Here is a 20,961-nt window from a genome sequence, read left to right on the forward strand (position 1 = left end):
ACATACATTCGCCGCCTTTTTCCCCTCCAACACCATCTCTTTAAACTCCTTATGGTACTCATAGTACTTCTTAAGCATTGCTTCGTAATATTATTTGAATCCATAACTAAAGTTGGTGTCAAGTTTCTAAGAATGGTTACTTTGTAGTGCAAATCACATACTTCTACACACCATTAGCGGAATTTTTAGAACTTTATTGTCAATAATTATACTTGTAGGTATAAAGACCATTAATATTGCCATTTGTTTTGGAAACTTTCCTAAAACTTAACTTTCAAAGTTTTCCAAAATACCCGCTGACCGCGCGTAATTTTTATCGTTTTAGGCAGTGTTGCCGAGTGATAAATTATTACTTTTTTATTATTTCAACATTCAATTGGCACCTTGTTGCGTTTCAGGTACATCGTACGAGTAAAACTAAGCACAAAAGTCATACAGAATAATAGTCTGGATTTATTTTAGATGATCTTAACTCTGAAGAACACATTTGGTAATTAATTATTGACCATAAGTTAATCTTATTCTCAAATGATCACAGTAATATTTTGGTTTGAGTATTACCTAGTAATAACCAATCAGGCAAGCTTTGAGTGGATCAAATTAAATGTATGTATACAGGCAATTAATAAACTTATTTTACAAAGAAATAACAATCTGAAAATAAAATTCAGACAAATAATATTTTTTTCATTTTCAATCAACTTTGATTACCATAGACAATGCGTAGGATGAAAAGTACCAAAATTATGATGTAATTCTAATTAAAATGGCAATACATTTGTGACCGACAGGATATCAAAAATATTTTTTTAACAAGGCAATCTAATTGATAGCCATTTTGAAGAGCCTTTTGTTGGTGTTTTGTGAATGTTTTCAACAAAATTTTCTATTATTTCTATGATATAAAAGTGTTTTCGAGACACCAGTCTCGTTATTATAATAAAGAATTGAATCAGTACACTTTATCATAAAGTGTTGTTTGTTTAGTGAAGGCGCATTGTGTAAAAAAACCGGAAAGAAGAACTGCCGTATTTAAGATTAGTAAAAAAAAATCTGGTGAAATAGAGACAGTTATTGTGACAGTGGAAATAATTATTTTAACGGATATCATTAGTGTAATTCGTTGAATTGTTGAATCGGCCGTTATTATTTACATCGCGTGTTTTGTTCGCTACGTAAAATTTAGATCGCCACAAGATGGCGGCCGTCGGATGCTCGCTCCGCCAAAACCCGCTCGCGGGGCCCGATGTGTCATCGGGTTGTGAGAGCTTCGGTGACATGCTGTAAACCGGCGTCTCGAACCGCGGCCGATTTTACCGGCCGCAAACGGCGGGGTTCCATTTCGTAAAATGGAATTTCGCTCGAGGCGCCAAAATGCGATGGGTGTTGACATAAGTGCAATACCGTACCGTTACTCAGGCGGCAGTACGTAAAAACTATTACAAAAATGAGCGAGCCGGACGACGTAGGAAAAGAAGTGTGGAAGCGATGGATACTGGAAGCGATCCACAAGATTCGCTCACAGAAGCAGAGGCCGAGTGTGGAGCGTATCTGTCACGCGATTAGACAGCATCACAACTATCACGAAGATGTGGTAGCTGAGCGGCTAGAGCGCGCAGTGCGAGAGGGAGCCGTGCTCAAGGTGTACAACAAGGGCCAAAGCTCGTACAAGGATCCCGGCGGTGTCCAGAACAAGCTTCTACGAATTACACAAGATGTGGACCTTTCTAGGGTCGTTGCAAAGGCAGTGCGCGAGTTAGGTGAACGTGACGGTTCTACGTTAAAGACAATTGAAAGACATTTGAACCAAGCATACCAAGTGACTGTGGAAAATGAAGTAGATGTGCGTGCAGTGTTGAGAGCCGCCGTAAAGCGTGCCGTGGCGCGAGGGCTGCTCTCTCATCAGGCGGGGGCCTACAAGGCGACGGAGAGGCCCCTCACCACATCCTCAGATAGAAGTTCTAAGCAGCGTTCCAAGAGTAGTCAAGAATCCCCAGAGAAGGTGAGTTTTGTTGAATGAAACATTGTTTTGTTTACTTATCAGTGTACTACATAGTATGGCAGAAAAGCTTTTACATAATGGATTTGATAACTGTGTTTGTAAACAAAACAAAGAAAATGCTATTTCATTCATTTGCAATTATTTTAAAGTCAATATCTATTCATTTTTGATTGATTGTATATTCAGTATGTTGTAATGTGTAATACATTCTTTGTTTTAATATCTTTTTCTTTTTTATTAATGAAATGTGGTAGTAGCAGACATTCATTACAGCCATAGAATTTATTTTTGCTATCTTTTTATTAGATTCTTTTAGATTAAAATATGATAAGAAAATGTTATTTTAAATTAATGTACCTAATTCTTTTAGAAGTCTTATTTAGTGATTAATGTTGTTTATTACAATGATTTTAATAATGAAGCTAACTTGTTGAAATAAGTAAAACTTGTGGAGTTATCTTACAAACAGTTGACTACAATAATAAGGTTGTCGACCTGGCTATTAGTGTTCAAGGCCAATGTGCCTCATTTGAGACAAAAAAATGTTCCAGCCTCACAATGCCTTAATATAATGTTGAACATTTTATTGATATTATAACTTACAACATATTTTAAAGAAGACTGTAGTTTTTACCTTATTCAGTAATATTTTTTAAATTATTAATTTACAAAGAGAAAGTTCTGTATTTTTATTTTCTAAGAATACTTTCTTGTTGGTGTATTATTATAACAGTGTGTTACAGTACTTGTCAATAATAATTTATGTTATGGGTGGATAATGAAATTATAATGTTCAAAAGTAGAAATTGTCATATGCAAACTTTGTATTGTATGATAAATGATATTTATTTTTGCAAGTTGGTTATAAGATATCACTTTTACACATCAAATTAGCATATTAGTATGTGACTAATTTAATTTGAATATAGATTTTAACTATAGATTTACTCATAACCCAAAAATGTTATTTTTCTGTCTGTACCTACTCAGTATTAGTCATTTTCTGATGAACTTGATAAAAATGTGGTCTGATGATTCAGCCAGTCTTGTTAATATTATTGTTCACTTTGTATAGATCAGTTTTTTTAGAAGACATGATTATACAATACTGCTAACATAAATAAACCCATTCATCAATTCTCATAAGAAGTTCTTTAAAAAATATAAGTAACTTGTTTGCTACCTCTTTGTTCTCATACTTAGTCAAATGGAAGTACATTTTAATATTTAAATAGTCTCATCTTTATAAAGATAAATACCTATTTATGTTGACCTATTTTCTGTATTAAAAAAATTACCATAATGCAAGGGCCTTTGGAAGTCCCCTACTGACCTTTTCAATAGCTATTATTAGTTAACATCAAAGACATTTAACCCCACTTTGTGGCGAAAGTAGGTTTGAATAGTATGAATAGAAGTTGTGTCTTTCTTTTTAACATATTTTCATGTATAATAATATGTATTTTTTTAATCATGTCTTTAATCCCATTAGATTTGCACTAAAACAGAAATGTCATAGATAACTACATAAATGATTAGCATATAACAATAGTCTATCAGACAGGGTGTGGAAATCAATCACAATTCATGAGCTATTATGGTGAATTTACATTGTTTAACAGTAGAGTCAAATATAAATAGGATGCAGTGAAATGTTGTATGTAAACAGATACTTATTTCAATGGTATTGGAAAGCAAATAGAATATTGTACTTACTATTCTGCTATTGCTACTGTGTTTATGTTAAATCTCTTATGATACATGTACTTTAGTGCTATAACTACTTAGATCAGCACAATTCTTTTTATATTATTATGCAGTATGTAGTGTGATTGTGTATATTATTATAGTTTTAGAAAAAATATTAATTGTGCAATTATATGTATTTTACCAGCCTTAAACTTACAAAAATTGTTTCAGAAACCAAATTCAAGTGGTGCAGTGCCATCTTGCACTGAATGCCTTGGTACTGAGGCTAGAAATAGGCTGGGAGCAGCCGAGGCTCTCATATCCTGCCAACAGTGCAAGTCCTATGCTCATCCAACATGCCTCAACTTACTGGAACATGCTACACTCCCTGTTATTAAGGTAAACCTTGTCCATCCTGGATGTAAAATAATAACAGGTTGTTAATCTTGTAAAAATAAGCACATTTTATATGAGTAACATTTCCCTTTGATGATGCATATAATGATGTTTGTGTGCAGTCGGTGCGATGGTCGTGCGGGTCGTGTGCGTGGTGCGAGGTGTGCGCGGCGCGCGGCGCCTGGGCGGGGCGCTGCGCACAGTGCGCCCGCGCCGCGCACCCCGCCTGCGCCGCGCCGCCCTGGCGCTGCGACGCCTGCGCGCGCCCGCCGCCGCCCGCCACTCCAGCCAGCTCCAAGCGGTGAGGCCATCTCCCACTCCGTGTCACCGCGTCCCTGTGGCCGTGTTATCGTGTACTCACTCGCCACTGTCCTTGCAGGTCGACGACGGCGGGGACTCCGCGCGGCAGGAAGCCGCGGACGCCGGCGCGCCAACCCGACTCCGACGACGAGCCCTCCGATGGTAACGCACCGCCGCGGCCTCCGCGCCCCCCGACCGAACAGAGAATGTCGAGAGAGAAGCAGAAATTTTTCAGATTTTCCGCGTTCAATCTGGTGAAGCGGCGCCGGCGCCGCTCGTCGTCGGGCTCGTGGGAGGGGTGGGGCGGCGTCCGCGTCACGCGCGTGCAGCGCCTGGAGCTGCGCCTGGAGCGCCGCGAGCCCGCGCCGCGCGCGCCCAGCCCGCCCCTCTCGGCCCGCTCCGCCCGCTCCACGCGCTCCACTCGCTCCACCCGCTCCACCCGCTCCACTCCCTCGCCCGCCTCGCTAGCCTCGCCCCCCGAGCCGGACTCGGCAGCGTCAGGTTCGGATTCGGTCGGTTCCCCCGCGTCTTCCAGTGATAGTGACGAACGACCCGCGCCCGCGTACGTTTCTACTGTGTTCGAACGTTTAGCTGCTGATTCTGGGCCCGGTGGTGTTTGGGGATTCGCTGCTGAAGCGCAAAAACAGAAGCAACTAGAAGTGGAACCACCGAACCATAGGAGATTAGAGGTTGAAGCTCAAAAATTTAAAATACTTGAAAAAGAACCCCACGAGCAGAGGCGAAATGATTTTGAACCGCGAAAACAAAAAAGGCTCGAACTCGAAACACCGAAATTTAAAAGGCTAGATGTAGATTCGAAGCTCAGTCGATTAGAATCAGAATCGAAACTGAGGAGAGTCGAGCCTGAACCGATACCAAAAAGAGTAGAACCGATTCAAAAAAGACTGGAGCCCGAACCACCGCCGACAGAGCCAGAGAGACATCATATAGTTCGTCGGCGCAGTAGATGCGGGGAAAGACTGCTGACTACATTATTCGATGGATTATCGGAATTCTACTCGGTCCGCACGGCGTCTCGGTCGCAGTCGCGGCCGCGCCAGCCTCGCGTGGAGCAGCCCGAGCCCGAGGAGGACCGCGCCGTGTTGAAGGAGACGCGCAGCACGTTCCGAAAGTACCAGGCCTCCCTGCGCCGCGCGCGCAGTCGGAGCCGCGGGGACGAGGCGTCGCCGGAGCCCGAGGCCCGCTCGGTGCGCGCGGCGTCGCGGGGTAGGGCGGGGCGCGTAGAGCTAGACTGGGTCCGCCTGTCGGCGTCGGCGCTGGTGCGCACGGCGGCGGCGCAGAAGGCGCGCGCGGGGCCCGCGGACGCGCACAAACTGGTCCGCGGGCTGGCGGAGGCGGGCGGCGCGCGCCCGGCCACCGATCAGACGGGTAAGATCGGTTCGTGAGGTGCGGTGAAAGTGTCGTGGTGGATCTGACCGTCCCGCTCGCTCTGATTGCTGGCCGGCGCGCGTCGTAACGTTGTTTCTCTTCCGAATTCTCTGTTCGGGACGGGTGAGTGAGCCGCGCGCTCTTCTCTTAGCTTCTCCGTTCGGACGCCGAGCGCCGGTGACAAAACATTTGTTACTCGGGTTTCGGCAGTATCCACACATGCACTTTCGCTCGCGCCTCTGCAGGCGTGAAGGTCGGAGCTCCGAGCACTTGCACGGCCGCCCGCGCCGGCTGAGTGCGGGTACTCGGTGTCGCTTAGAAGTACATGCCGCATTCCCTTTTTTATTTTTCTTTTTTTTATTTAGGTCTGGGGTTATAACATCCCTCTTGAGGTTATTTTATTGCCTTATATAATTTGTATATCAATCACCAGGTATATTTTGTGTCTTTAAATTAATAATATGAGTTTAATGTAAACGTTTTTCCTCATTTTTGTTATCGGTGCTTTTGCAAGCCCTTTTGTACTCAATCGAAAGTGATCACTTCGTGATTGGATTTACAGAGGGCAAGCGGTTACCGGCCGGAGTGACGGAGAGTGATGCAGAGCTGTTCAACGCGGCGTTGAGCGCAGCCGTGGGGGGCACGCAAGGGCCTGCCGGGGCCGCGCCGGGTGTCGCGGGGGTCACGCCGGGGCCCGCGGCCGGCACGGCGCCCGCGGCCGGGGACGGGATGGCCCCGCACGCCCCGCCGCGATGTCCGTCGGCTATAGAATTCGGCCAGTGGGAGATTGACACGTGGTACTCCAGCCCCTTCCCACAGGAATATGCTCGGTAAGCCATTCTGTACTCAGTGAACATTATTTTATATCAATATTTTTGATATCTTCTCAAGTTGCCAGCCATAACAATTTCAAATCATTTTTTTATTTTCGTTCCAGGCTACCCAAGCTGTTCCTGTGTGAGTTTTGCCTCAAGTATGCGAAAAGTCGGGCGGTGCTGTTTCGCCACCTAGATAAATGTCTTTGGCGACATCCGCCCGCCACAGAAATATACCGCTGCGGGGATATATCGGTCTTTGAAGTAGATGGGAATGCTAACAAAATCTACTGTCAAAATCTTTGTCTCCTCGCCAAACTGTTCCTCGATCACAAAACTCTGTACTATGATGTGGAGCCGTTCCTATTCTACGTACTAACTAAAAATGACAGCAAAGGTTGCCATCTGGTCGGCTACTTCTCCAAAGAAAAACATTGTCAGCAGAAATATAATGTTTCGTGTATCATGACGATGCCACAGTACCAGAGGCAAGGCTACGGGAGGTTTCTCATCCATTTCAGTGAGTGGTGGAATCTTTATTACACTTACTATCAACAAATTATATTATTTGATTTATTGTTTCACACCATGATCATGTTTTAAAATATGTTATTTTTCTCCACAGGTTATTTACTTTCTAAAGAAGAAGGACAACCCGGCACGCCGGAAAAGCCTCTATCTGATCTTGGTCGAGTTTCATATCACGCTTATTGGAAATCCGTAATACTCGAATATTTGTATGACCACAAGGATACACCCTTTACGTTTGAAGACATCGCTCAAACGACGGGGATGCATATGAATGACATTGCGGTAACGTTTCAGTTGCTTGGATTTGTTAGACATATCCCTAATGATGAGACAACCAAGTTAGGTCTTTGTATAGATTGGACCAAAGTTGACAATCACATGAACAAAGTGAAGAGCAAACCTCGACTGGAGATTGATCCCGAATGTCTCAGGTGGACCCCACTCCTAGCGCCTACTGTGAACCCATTCAGATCTCCTGAAGAAGCTTCTGGCGATCAGGATACTGAGAACGACGAAGCAGAATGTAAGACTGAGAGTGAAGATACCGCCACAGAATCAGAAGCTCCTGCGCCCAAAGAAGAACCTGCAGTTAAAGAAGACATGGAATCATCTGAACCTCCTGTAGAAGTGACGTCATCTGGTAGAAGACGGACAAGACCTCTAAAGTATAGTGAAACCACGTACCAAACCACTCCGGTTCTTACTGAAGGTACTCGGAAACGGAAGCGGGAAGTAAGTAGAAAGATTTCGGAATCTAATTTGGATGACGATAAAATTAAAGAGGAAGAAACACCTCGAAGACAGAGAAGTAAGAGCGTCGCCAGAAGATCGTCTAGAGTTACACAGAGTGAGGCTGTAGAGGAGCCAGTAACACCAAGAAATAGAAGACAAAGCGTCAAAGAAGCACTATACGCATCTGACAGTCAGGAAAGTCAAGAGAGTATGGACTTGGATGCCGTCACTCCTGCCGCGGTGCCTGTCAGGCCCAAGGCTAAAAGAAAAATTGGAGGCAAGGGACGCCAGAAGAAGCGACAAAAAGTTAATAAGAATACAGCGCCCAATGCATCACCGGCAGCTAAAAAACCGAAACTTGATGAATCTAAAGAGAAAGTTAATGACTACAAAACTGACGACTCCATGGAGCCTTCTAGTACAGTGCCCGACGAGGATACGGTCACACCTCCTAAGGAAAAGCAAGATGAGAAATCACAAGAGAAAAATAAAAATTCTGAAGCAAGTTCTGAAGACTCTTCCGGTGAAGCTGATGACGAGATGGATGTAGAGGAAGGTGAAGAAAGAAAGGCGGTCACTAGTAAACCGGCGTCGCCTCGACACATTGAAGAAAACAGCACTGACCATCACACTAGTGATATGGAACTGGACAGCATTCATATGGACTCACCGAAATCAATCGCTGAGAAAGACCAAGTTATCAACGAGGCCAGTGATAAACCAGATGATACGGCTACTGACAATAGAACGGACGCATCGCCAGCCAAACCTGAGGAAGAGGCTAATACAAAGAGTGATGAAACTGATGAGAACAAATTGTCTGAACCTAAAAACGGTGAAATGAAATCTCCCGCTAAACCGGCGCTGGAAGACAAGGAAACTATCATTATATCTGAGTCTGACGATAACAACAGTCAGAGTTGTCCTTTACCATCACCTAAAAATAATACAGTAGCACCAGTGCAACAAAACAATGAGAATAAACCTAAAGAGGTTGAGGAGAAGGACAGTCCCTCTAAAGTGATACCAGTTGTTTCCACCGAGAATGCGCACATTGTGCTCGACCCCAGTGCTAGGGTACAAGAAGACGTGATCTCCATCAAGCCTGCAGCGGACCTAATTGTTCCGAAAATATGTCAAATTGTGAGCATTGAGACTATTGTCGTTGGAGGCGAGTCGGATACCGCAAACTCGCCACGCACGGGCATGACACCCGAGAAAACTGATGCAACGGTGATTAATGAGTCTCCCAAACCTAGAAGATCACCAGACAGTATTAATGCCGACGTAGTTTGTGATCAAAAGCAATGCGAGATGCGGAAAGAAACAGTGATTCAACATCAAAATATAGAAGACGGTAAAAATACGGAGAAAAAGTCGTCACCGAATAAAGTAGATATAATTCAAAATTTAGATAATACACATAGGGATATATCAAGTATGAAGAAGCCAGACCCCATCAAAATAGATAGTTTTCCTGAAATTGATAATAGAAATAAATTACCAAATCCAATAGTTAGTAGAGAAAGTGAGATGCCATTTCGGAACGATATAATGAATACGAGGAAAGACGAGATTATTATAACTAGAAATGTTATTGAACAGACGACAATGCAGAATTTTCAAAATCCCGTGAGTAATTCCATGACAATCCAGCAAATTAACACGGCTCAACATTCTTACCTGAATCATAGAGCTAATGTCAGCAAAGAGTCGCAAGCTGTACAGACTGATAAAATACTTGTGAAATCTAGTGAACAAAATCGCGCAATAAACAACACCTTGGACTCGTCCCCAGTGATCAGTAAAGGTACGACAAAGTTGGAAGTACCGCATCCAATATCGTCTCCAGTGATAAACCCAGTGATACCCAAAGTGCCCAATGTAACTGATATCAATTTTTTACCTCGATGTCAAAGCGCTAATGCGGCTATCAGCATGGGTTTGGAAAGAGCAGAATTAGAAGCAAGTTTCGCCAATAGTGCGGCTATTCAAAATTCTTTGACGGGGTCTATGAGTATAGTCCAAACAAATTCCCAAGACTGTAAGAATGATCCTAATCTAAAACCTAGGGAGAAAAGTAAACTACGTGACGTGCGAGTGAACTCCGCACACAGCAAGTTGGAGAAGACAGACAAGAAGGCTAAGAATGACACGCCCAGGAGTACGCCTGAACCGAAGATGTTTTTTCCGGAACAAAACGTTAACTCTAGGAAACCAGAGACGTCGGTCCCTATAAACGTGATCAACTCGATACCAGTCACAAGCAAAGTCGAAACTAAAACCAATGAAGCACCAAAAAAGCAAGATTTTTTTAAGAAAGAAAAATCTAATACCAAGTGTGACTCAAAAAACCAATCAGTGAAACATGACAAAAGTTGTACAGCTCAGCTCAACTTGAAAGCTGATCAGAACGACTTGAACAAAATGCTTCCGAAGTTTAAGTATGATAATGAATTAGTACCTAAAGCCGACTACGCTATGAACCAAATACCTAATTACCACACGACGCACGGACAGTACCAGTGGCCGCCCTGGGATCCTGCGAGGATACAGGGCACTTGGGAACATAACAGATTTTTAGATAATATGAAAAATATAGTTAGTGAAAAGAACTACTTGGATAAACACCAAGGTTTTAACCTTCCCCATTTAGAGCAAGTTCAGAAGTCTCCTCAAAAATTACTTCCTAAATATGATCAGAAAGATTTCCACAATATAGCTTATGGTGCATTGAGCAGTAGTTTGTACGCTACCACGAGCTTGCCGCATTTTAAAGAGACCAAGACGCCGACTTCTAAAGCGGAATGTTCACAGAAAAATGAGTGTAAGCCATCTAAACAGTCGAAAACAACGACTGCTTGCCAGACGCAGTGCGAGCCGAAGAAATCACAGTCTCAGAACGCTGCCGACCAGATGAAACAGATGATGCAGCGACAAGTGAGCAAACAGCAAGAGGTGGTCACTAGTTGTGCAGAGTACAGGCAGCAAAGTTCGCAAGTGTTGACTTCGCCCGGCTGTAAGAACTTCAATCAAAACGGACCTTGTGGACAAGAAAAGGAGATCGAAAAGAAGTCGCGGCAGAAGAAGGAAGAGTCTCCGAAAGAAAGTAACAAAGAGGAGTTGTGCGAGGCCGTCAGTCCTGCCCTGCAGTCGATGGGGGTGTACACTCCGGACTCGACGAGCAACTCCGTGCACTCCGTGCAGTACCCCGCCTGCGAGCTCGACGTCAGCCAGCTGGGCCTGGAGTCGCCCACCAGTATCGGGTCGGACCTGGCCTCGCCCTGCTCCATGATGCACATGCACCCCGCGCCCAGTCCCCAGTACTCCTCTATACACATCCCGTCCATCATGAGCCAACCTAACCAGCCGCCCAAGCAGCAAAAAATTAACAACAGGAATAGGTAAGGTTCAATTATTGAACGAGCACAATAGATGTGTAAGTGGATGGGATGTGAACTGAACTGACTATGTGTCTCCAGGAGCAGCGGCGCCAGCAGCAGCAGCGGCGGCGGCGGCGAGGCGGGCAACAAGCAGGCGGCGGCCGGGCTGCGCGCCGCCGCCACGCCGCCCGCCGCCGCGCCCGCCACCGCGCCACGCCGCCCGCGCACCAGCCGCACGGTACGTACCCACTGCATACTGTCTACTCCTCTACTAGCATTCTTGCAAACACTATATCGGCTAATTATCTTATTGTTTTGACTTTATTTTGAAATCGATTTATTTGATGTTTTATTTTATTTTGTGATATTAAACGTTTCCTTCTTGCTATGATAAATGTAGCGAGTTTTTTGGACGCAGCGGCGGGCGGCGCGGTGATGCAGGGCGGCGCGGGCGGCGTGGGCGGCGTGGGCGTGGGCGGCGGCTACCAGGGCGGGTACCTGTCCTTCCAGCAGCAGCAGCAGTACCACGCGGGCGGCTGGCCGCCGTCCTGCTCGCTGGCCAAGCTGCAGCAGATGGCCGACGCGCCGCAGCACCACCCGCCGCACCAGGTGATGCCAGCCTCACATACTGTCTATGCTTCCGCATTCATATATTCTTTGGGTTGTCCAGTTGTCAAGTCGACACTGATAAACTTTGTGGCCGTGAGATTCAGCTGATTGTCGGTATTTTACAAGAAGCAATTCATCTGCATCTCTTCATCATCTCATATTTATAATAATTTGGTGAATATATCAAATATACTGCGACTTTATTAAACACTATTATTGTAACAACCTTCATAAAATTGTGGTGGAAGTCGTGTGAAGTCTGAAAATACGTAGTAATAACACATCAGAATGATTCTTCCATGGAAGTCATACATGATGTCTGTTACTGCGACATTTTCATGACAACTGTTTGTCTTTCAGTATTTCGAATCTAGTTGTTTCCTACAGTACGGGCAGCAGTCGAGCACCCCGCCGGCGGCCCCGGCGCCCCACTACCACGCCGCCGCCGCCAAGTACTACCCGCCGCACAACCAACTCGACTCGCCGCGGAACACAAGGAACACCTCCAGTCAGTATTCTATTCTAACAGTCTGGTCCACTCTCTCATGGCATGGTTCCACAGTTGGTGCGCTCTGTAGTCACCATCTTCTAAGAACATGCAACAATATTATACGCAGCACCTGTCAAGACGTCTTCTTAAATAGGAGATCGTCTTCGTGTGCTGCTTATGACATTTCATTCACATTACAAGTGATATTCGGCAGTGAGTAGTGCGACAATAAGTAATTCCTGGTGCGTTGCAGGCAACCTGAGCCCGATGCAGCACATGCAGATGGCGCCGGGGTCGCGCATGTCCCCGAACCTGAACACGCACATCATCAGCGGCTACGGGCTGAACGGGTACCGCGTGCCGCCGCAGCAGCAGTTCAACAACCTGCAGATGATGAACGTGCAGGGCGGCGTGCAGTACCCGTCGGACCCGCGCGACCCGCGCGCGCAGCAGGGCAACGTGTACTACGGGTACATCAACCCGCCGCCGCCGCTGGCCATGCAGACGCTCAACTCCACCATGCGCCGGTAGCACGGCCGCCGCCGTCGGACACGATGCGACCCCCTTCTCTTTAAGTATAGCATAGTACAAATAGACGTTTGCTTTCTCGCGATAAGTGCTAGTTTGTATATAAAGTTAGTCGAGATGAACATGAACACCGCTTCTGTTGCCTTACCCCTCCCGGCCCGCGGCGGTCTCGTGGCAGCTCTGTTATTGTTTTTGTATCATATGTATGTAAATCACGTTTTGTTTGTCGTTGATAAAGTGCAGTACCCGGTAAGCTGAATAAAAGTACAAAATTGCAGATAAAATGTATTTAAATCTGTCTATAATAATAATGACTACGTCACTGAACTGTAGCATAATGATAGTGCAATAAATGTATGTACTCTGATAGGAATCTGCTTCGTTTTGTATGACGAGTGGCGCGGTTGTGACGCGCCTGATCTATAAATTAATATATTCTCGATTTCCAAAGAAACAATGTAATGTTAAGTCTTTGGTTATGTTGAAATAAGTGCAATGTTCTACTGATGGCAGATTGTACTACAGATGTAAAGATTGTTTGGAACTCGTATTTTATATGTATATGGTGTTTACGTTTTGATGTATTTGTATCGTGTCGCGACAGCGTAGGTCGCTTGTACAGTTGCCGTTGTGTAATTATAATTTTACATAGGAGCCTAGTTTGTCTGAATCTGTTCTAAGTGCCTCTCACGTCCCGTCTGTCTGCTTGACTTCAGTGTAACATATTGTAATGTAAGAAGGCTGTATACATATAGAGCTGATAACGTTAGTGTACTTGTAAGATACAGTTTACTTTGATCAATGTGATAGTGCGCTGACTAGACTCGTGGAGGAGCGCGGGGCCGCCTGTGCGCGGCGCGTGGTTACTTACGTAAGCAGGCCTAATGGATTGAAGGATTTTTATATTTTATATTCTTTTTACACAGGTAGTTTTAACGTTTTATAATTGCGATGATAACTTTGTTTTACCGCTTCGCTTAAGGATTATGTTCGTGTTATCCCAGTAATTTATTGCCAAATGTTATTAACACTACGGTTACTATAGTTACAATGTTAAGTATTTTAGTTGTCGTGTTTAGTTTCGTCCTCTTGCACGAGTAGGTAAGGATCGTCCGCGCGGCGCGGCGGCGGCTGTCGCCCGCCCGCCCTAAGTTATTTGTAAGATCTGCTCCTCTAAGGTTATGAATGTTATTTGTTACTAATGTGTAGTATATAAAATATTGTAAATACAATAACAGTAAGGAACATGTAGCAGGTGTTATCACACAAAATATAATTTTGTGAAAACGCTGTGGTTTTATTTATCTTCCACGAATCTACTGCCAATTATCTTCATCATTATTATGTATCAAGTTTCAATGGTACTATCTATCGGTAGATGGTAGGTAATTGACTCTAGCGAAAATCTCAATTTATGGAAATCTATAGCTTATTTTTCAAATATTAAAGTAAAACAATGTTACGCAACAAAAATATATTCTACAAACAGGTATACACAACATTAATTTACATCTATTTAGGTACATTCATGTAACAATATGTTATGAAAATTGTGTTGGCCACAGAAGACAACCATCACTACAATTTTAAGACAAACATACAATGGAAGATCTTTATAGTACATAGTTTAAATATAAAATAAAACAGTCAATAACACAAAATATGAAATTATATTTAAATGATAGGTGTATGAAAATAATAAGTATTACTTACAATAGTATTTAGATACATTAATTATTATTTGGTCCAAAAAGAAAGCAAAGCATCAATCATTATTATCACTATGGCAAGTTTTTATTTACGCAATACACTTCCTCTCTTAAAAATATTAAAGTTGAATTACTAAAACTAAATTATTAACAACTCAATGGCCTGGAAATGTTGATATTTTTTTGAATTTTCTTTTTATCACGATAGGCGGGATAAATAAATGATTTATGAACGAATTAAGACGATTTTGCCCCAATATGTAGTTTATAGTTACTCCAATATAATTAGGGCAAAAGAGACAAAGCTTAAACTCCAATATAATTAGGGCAAAAGAGACAAAGCTTAACTTTTCAAAAATGATACATTGTTTTAAGTTAGCTAAAACATTAAAAAATATTTATATAATATGTACAAAATTTAAGACAAATCCGCAACGGAATGGATTTACAACGCTTTCTCACACAAATGAGTTTATATACACTCGCGATGAAGACAATGATTATTATTATATAATACTTACATATTATTATGTAATATTTGTTTTTATTTGTCATTGTAATGTGATAACCAATAGATGAAGGTTTTGCTACCTCAGTCATGAATAATTATTTCAGATGCCATTTTTAATAACTGTTTAATTTTAGAGGGAAGTTAAACTTGGGAAAGGAATAAATTGGTTGTTGACATGCCACTGTGTATAAAGAAATGGTGACTTTGTTTTTGCAAGCATAAGACAGCAATAGTCTACATTTGGGGCCTTAGACAACAATCTACGAACAAATAGGCATCAAGAAATTTATAAAATATCAATTAATTTTCATGCCAAAATACTTTAAAGTTGAGATTTAAAAAGGAGTGTAAAGAAATGTATAAAATACCAAATCAGTATAGGATCTAAAGTTGAAAAGTATAAATCAGTGATACAATTTTATTATTTTGAAAAACATTTATCAGAACTAGAATAGTACATTACATAGGGCATGATTTAACTTGTAAGAAAGACAACAGCTCTAATAAGATTAAATCTTTCCAATGACATCTTTAAAATAATTTTTGCAGCAATCTACATATTCCAAGTCAGGATTTCCGACCTAACATTCAAAATCTAATATTGCACACATAATTACAAAGTCAAAAATAATCACAGACACATTTTGCCTACCTCCTAATGAGAAGAGTAACAACCACAAAGATTCTAATTAAAATGGCTGAACAACCAGAATATAGTTATTATTTCCATAACATTAAGGTTTAATTTACAGATGGATAGTTTTTCCATTTACACACTTATCTACATTTATAATATCAAATAAATAAGGTCAATTATCAATTAAATACTAGCTTCAAGGAGCCCTAAACGTTGGCACATTCAAAATTAGACCTTATATACAACAGATAAGTTTAATTATTAAAAACATAAATTAGGATTATATACAATTTTAATATCAGAACATTTAACATTAAGAGAGCCACCTTACACTTTGCATACAAATCTTATGTATTTACTAACAGTAATTTTAAAAACCAATATGAAAAGATATTCCGTACCCTTAGTACGAGTTTGCTTTACGTTTAAAGTAATCGAAACGAGAGCCCGTTGGCCGTTCTGATTGGTTTGTTCATTCGAACCGGCCAATCAGAGCTCCACTACCACTCGTACTAAGGGTAAAGTGTTCAATATTTAATTCTTTCTCTACTTGGAGTGGCCATGGGCCAACTGTGGGGCTTGAATAAATGTTCTGTTTCCTAAAAACTATAATACTAACCACAAATTATTTATTAAATTATCACATTGCCATGAAATATTGTGCACATTGAATAATAATACTCAGACATTCATTTTCTCTTTTAAACATAAGTATCTAAAATAATATCGTTACACAGCTTCATGTTTCTCATTTATAAATAAAATATTAAAACTACACCCATCCAAAATAATTTAGGTACAGGTAAAATAGAAATTAACTATATAGATTCTGAACTGTGAATTTTTAACTTACAAACAAAGGCAGCCGAATTCATACATTCAATGACTAGGAAAAGTTAATAAAAAAAACTACATTTTATTAATAATATTAAAATCAAGGCTTAGTTTAGACTGCGGTTGTTGAAAGACGGTTAAAAATTCACGGTCTAGATATACTTTTCTTTTAAACCTCGTCATAGTCGGTCAAGTTAGGTCAAGCTTATAACTGAGAAGAATAATAATATTGTTCATGAAATTATTTTCTTTTAATGGGAAGACAATTTTAATTTGCCAAAATTCTTACTATAATACAAAAAGGAGTTCTTTACTAAGCTTGTCCTTTAAGATTATTTAAAAAAATGGCAGAATTTAAAAATGATAACACAATTATTGCAACCACCTTTGAATCAAACCTGGACGTAGATGGGCACGGGGACAGGTTCCACAGGCTTGCGGTCCAGGTGCACCCTGTTCCTCATCAGCTTCAGACTGTTCTCCGTTACCTTCATACATCCTCGGACTAGTAGACCTTCCAGGTTTGCACTATGATTGGCTAAGGCCCTGTGGTGAAGAAAGCATGATTTTATTTAAAGTTAAACAATTTGGTGGTACTTGGTAGTAATTGCAAAAGCACGCGCGCGTAAAGTTCCTAAATACCTATTGGCTTCCGATAACGCGGGCACGGGCGTCTCGCTGCTGACAGCAGATCATGCGAAAGGGCGCGCGCGAAATTTTGTTGTTTTGTTATTGTGATAAAAAAGAAACTAATGAGTATACAAAAAAAGTTTCTTTGGGAAAGTTGTTCGTAATCATGAGTAGAATGACGTGTTTAAATATCGTTCACTAATTACCAGTCACCATATAATGTACATTTTAGATATTGGAGTCTCGGTTGCCATTCAAGACAGAAAAAATAATGTGTGTACATTACATACCTAGATTGTTCTCTTATCATTTGTGTTAAGGAAAATATGCAACATAGGACTGCAAATATGTATTAGCTTATCTAGAGCTAGGTAAACCACACCATTACTTATTAGTGGTTAGCTGTTAGACTAATAAAGAATATTATAGGTATACTTGTTCTACAATTCAGAATATTGAATGAAACCTTGTTTATAATTAAAAAACTAAATGACCGTTAACTAAAAATCACGGTTTTCTCACGTAAATATCTGCAGAAAAAAGTTCTACTAGTTTCGAGTAGTTTCTTCGTGATTTTCAATTCATGCTAGTAGTAGTAGTAGTAGTATGTCTCATGATGGTAATTATAAAAATATAACTAACTGTTCATGAACATTATAGGCTGTATAAAACAAGCATCCTACTTGAATCGCAAACCTTTTTATTTTCTAATATGGTACTAGAATTTGCAGTAAATCAAAATACTTATACAATCAATTCATCAATCAATTTGTTATCATTTTATTTCCAGCAGCTGATTGATTGCATTGCATTCAATATTATTATTATCAGTCTTTAGTATGATAACAAGGTCATGATTGCAAATAATTTATTTATTTATTTGCTTAATCTGTTGTATGTCGGAATGCAGATCTATGCGACACACAATGTTTTCTATTTGCATCTCTTATGTTGGCAGAGAAATGGTTAATTAAGTTATAAGCATACAATAGTCTAGTATCTAGTAGGTTTCAGATTCTCAGATTCCAAGGTTGATGTCTAATAAATTTATAACTCAAAGATTGGAAAGTATTGTAGAAATAGTTTAAAACATCAATACTCACTTGACACCCTTGTCTGAGACTTCTGTGCATCCGCTGAGGTTCAGTAACTTCAACGAAGTGCTGTACTTGGACAGTGCGTACAAGCACTTATCCGACACTTGCTTATTCCCCTCCAAGTTGAAGGTTTTTAAGTGGCGGAACTTCTTTACAAATATTAATATGCAGCTCTCCGAGATTGTGACGCAGTATGATAAGTCAACGTCCTCCAACATACACTGGTGTAGTGCTAATGCCTCCACAGCCCCCGTAGTCAACCACGCACAGCGAGCAAGTTTTAATGTTTGCAAGTTATTACAATATAGGATTACGGGCTGCAGACATTTTGCAGATAAGTTTTTACACTGGCTCAAGTTTAAAGTTACTAATTTCTGATTTCTCATTAACATTGGTATTAAATCATTGTCTGTTATAGACATACATCGACTTAGGTTCAACACTGTCAGTCTATTGCAAGTTAGTGCTAGCACCTGAAACAAACATTTGTTAATTTATTTGCTAGGCGATGCTTCACAAGTTTTTTTTTAATTATTATTTTTTTAATAGTTATATTTAATATTTATTTTGTGACTCAGCCTTAATATTGAGTATGATAATGTGATACAAAATAATACAATGATCCCTTCAGTGTGGTCACAGCTACTACAAATTGACCAGTAAAAACTGGTTTCAGTAAGTTTAGCCTACTCTTAAATTTATATATGCATTACAAGTTCACGCGCTACAGCATTCTATTCCTAATTGACAATGCTTTAACACTTGGAATGGATCACTTACACTAAACGTGTGAGGCGAAAATCCCTTGTTCATCAATTTCAATGATTTTAGCTTCGCAAAGTACATATTTATAATTTGTAAGCAGGTTTTCGATACACAGCGAAAATTGAAACATTCTCTTAGAGTTAGGTTCGGTATAACTTTAGTAACTAATATATCTTCCCAATACAAATCAAATAGCTGTGTATTTCTCTTCATGTTTATTTTGATTTATTCTAATTTTCTTGGAAAAACATTTTGGATCAAATCCAATCAAATCGTCCTTCAATCTGTCTTCTTGACATTATAGGAGATGAAATGGTTAGAAAAATCATGATTTATAGCATTTTATTATTTTGTCTTTTATTTTACTTCCGTGATGAACAGAGATAGAAATACAAGATTTTCTACAAAAGTATATGCTGACAATGTAAAAGTATTGATATGGAACGTAACACATAGAAAATGACATTCCAGCTACGTTTAGATATTGCTACTTATCTATTTTTAATTAAAAATGGTTTTGAATAATACGTCTTGTTTTATATCAAGGCTTTCATTTTGCGGAGTTAAGTAAAATATTATATGTATAAATATTCCTGGATCTTATTAATTTATGTGGTTGGATAAATAAAATAATCAATAACTTGATACACTTTATAATAGACTCAAAATATTAACTACAATAGATAACTCTTAATACTTACTCATTAGAGAGTATGGCAAGACGGTTACGGGATTTTAAATATTTTGTATTTTTAACAGACTTGTCTAACCCTGTTTTCTAAATGTAGTTAGAGTACAATACAGCGGGTTAGTATCTTGTTAAATAAATAATGGTGTTAAACGACACTATTCAATGTAAGTAAAGTTTAAATTCCCGTTTTCCAATACTTTTGAATACACTTGTACGTAAATTCATCACATCACTCCATATAATTTTACAGACATATGGGCACCAAATCACAGTGTTATACACTACATTGTATTCAAATACAGTAAACAAGACGCTGAAAGTGCATTAATTTCCCATCATTAGCTGAGGAACTAGTTATTTCCACAATACTATATTATTTGAAATGTATTCAGCATAGCAATTTAGTAGGTAGGTACCTATGTATATATATTTCAACGTAGGAAGTAAATGTTTTAAACTCATTCAAATATCATCGGTAGAAATGTCAGTAAGATTATTTGTATACTATTCTTATTATAGAGTTTGGATTATTTAGATGATAATGTTTTTTTAAATGAGCTGGGCACAAGCATTAGGTAATTGAATGGTCATAGAACTAAAGTCTACCACAGAAGGGTCTTGTGGTTTGGCAAATAAACTTATTTGTACCTTAACCATAATTTGAGCTTGCAAAACAAGGTCCCCACAACCTAATTTCCTACAAGCGACCGTTTTAATTAATTGCAAGGATCATGCAAGGCGTGTGTTGTCCGCCATTACAGATGGTGTGGCGGGAAACGAGAGAGCTAAAGTGAGCTTGCGGTTTTTTACGGGCTTACTTGCCATGCTCTTCAGAAATGTTCCTTATTATGATTTTGTCCTAGGAATTACTGTTTACTTCTTCATAATTCAGAAGAGAGAAGCTCATTGTTGTGATAAATGTTGTTGTGCAAAAGGGCTGATCTCCAAACAGATGATTTGACCAGCTCAAAGAGAACTCAGCATCGATGTTTTACATCGCAATTAAAATGACCGCAGATCGAAACCGATGATGGAGACAACTCTTCCGATCCAGAGTGATGTCAGGATGATCACGATCCTCAGTCACGAAGGGAACGACCAGAGAGAGAATTCTTTATAAAATATTTTTAATAACCTTGCTCAGTAGTTATGTATGAAGCTAGATGTGTACTTGCTTATCAAATTAATTTTCTTCAAGTACAAGGACAATTGGGTTTTCAAGA

The 20,961-nt window shown here is 40.4% G+C and overlaps 2 protein-coding genes across 5 annotated transcripts; one reads left to right on the top strand and one right to left on the bottom strand.

Moving 5' to 3' along the window:
* The first annotated feature begins 801 nt into the window (after positions 1 to 801).
* Positions 802 to 11,808, top strand: LOC118272091 (histone acetyltransferase KAT6B). 3 transcript variants are annotated; one of them, XM_035588420.2, is made up of 9 exons: positions 802 to 2,002; positions 3,923 to 4,090; positions 4,210 to 4,388; positions 4,467 to 5,776; positions 6,339 to 6,606; positions 6,714 to 7,111; positions 7,217 to 11,258; positions 11,337 to 11,475; positions 11,638 to 11,808. In XM_035588420.2, the coding sequence occupies exons 1-9, from the start codon at positions 1,448 to 1,450 to the stop codon at positions 11,671 to 11,673; spliced, it is 7,095 nt and encodes a 2,364-aa protein (XP_035444313.2). In that variant the 5' UTR covers positions 802 to 1,447; the 3' UTR covers positions 11,674 to 11,808. The 3 variants fall into 3 exon arrangements, with proteins under 3 accessions (XP_035444313.2, XP_050549869.1, XP_035444314.2); XM_050693912.1 differs by having other exon boundaries at positions 11,656 to 11,808; XM_035588421.2 differs by having other exon boundaries at positions 807 to 2,002; positions 4,467 to 4,549.
* Positions 11,809 to 14,271: 2,463 nt separating this feature from the next.
* Positions 14,272 to 19,339, bottom strand: LOC126910708 (F-box/LRR-repeat protein 15). 2 transcript variants are annotated; one of them, XR_007705335.1, is made up of 4 exons: positions 19,063 to 19,339; positions 18,289 to 18,755; positions 14,922 to 17,101; positions 14,272 to 14,884 (listed from the first exon to the last, which is right to left on the bottom strand). XR_007705335.1 is itself a non-coding variant. In XM_050693914.1 (3 exons), the coding sequence occupies exons 1-3, from the start codon at positions 19,258 to 19,260 to the stop codon at positions 16,948 to 16,950; spliced, it is 819 nt and encodes a 272-aa protein (XP_050549871.1). In that variant the 5' UTR covers positions 19,261 to 19,339; the 3' UTR covers positions 14,272 to 16,947. The 2 variants fall into 2 exon arrangements, 1 of the variants encoding a protein (XP_050549871.1); XM_050693914.1 differs by having other exon boundaries at positions 14,272 to 17,101.
* Between the last annotated feature and the right edge of the window lie 1,622 nt (positions 19,340 to 20,961).

This window comes from Spodoptera frugiperda, chromosome 5, assembly GCF_023101765.2.
Source record: "Spodoptera frugiperda isolate SF20-4 chromosome 5, AGI-APGP_CSIRO_Sfru_2.0, whole genome shotgun sequence".
Taxonomy (NCBI): Eukaryota; Metazoa; Arthropoda; class Insecta; order Lepidoptera; family Noctuidae; genus Spodoptera; species Spodoptera frugiperda.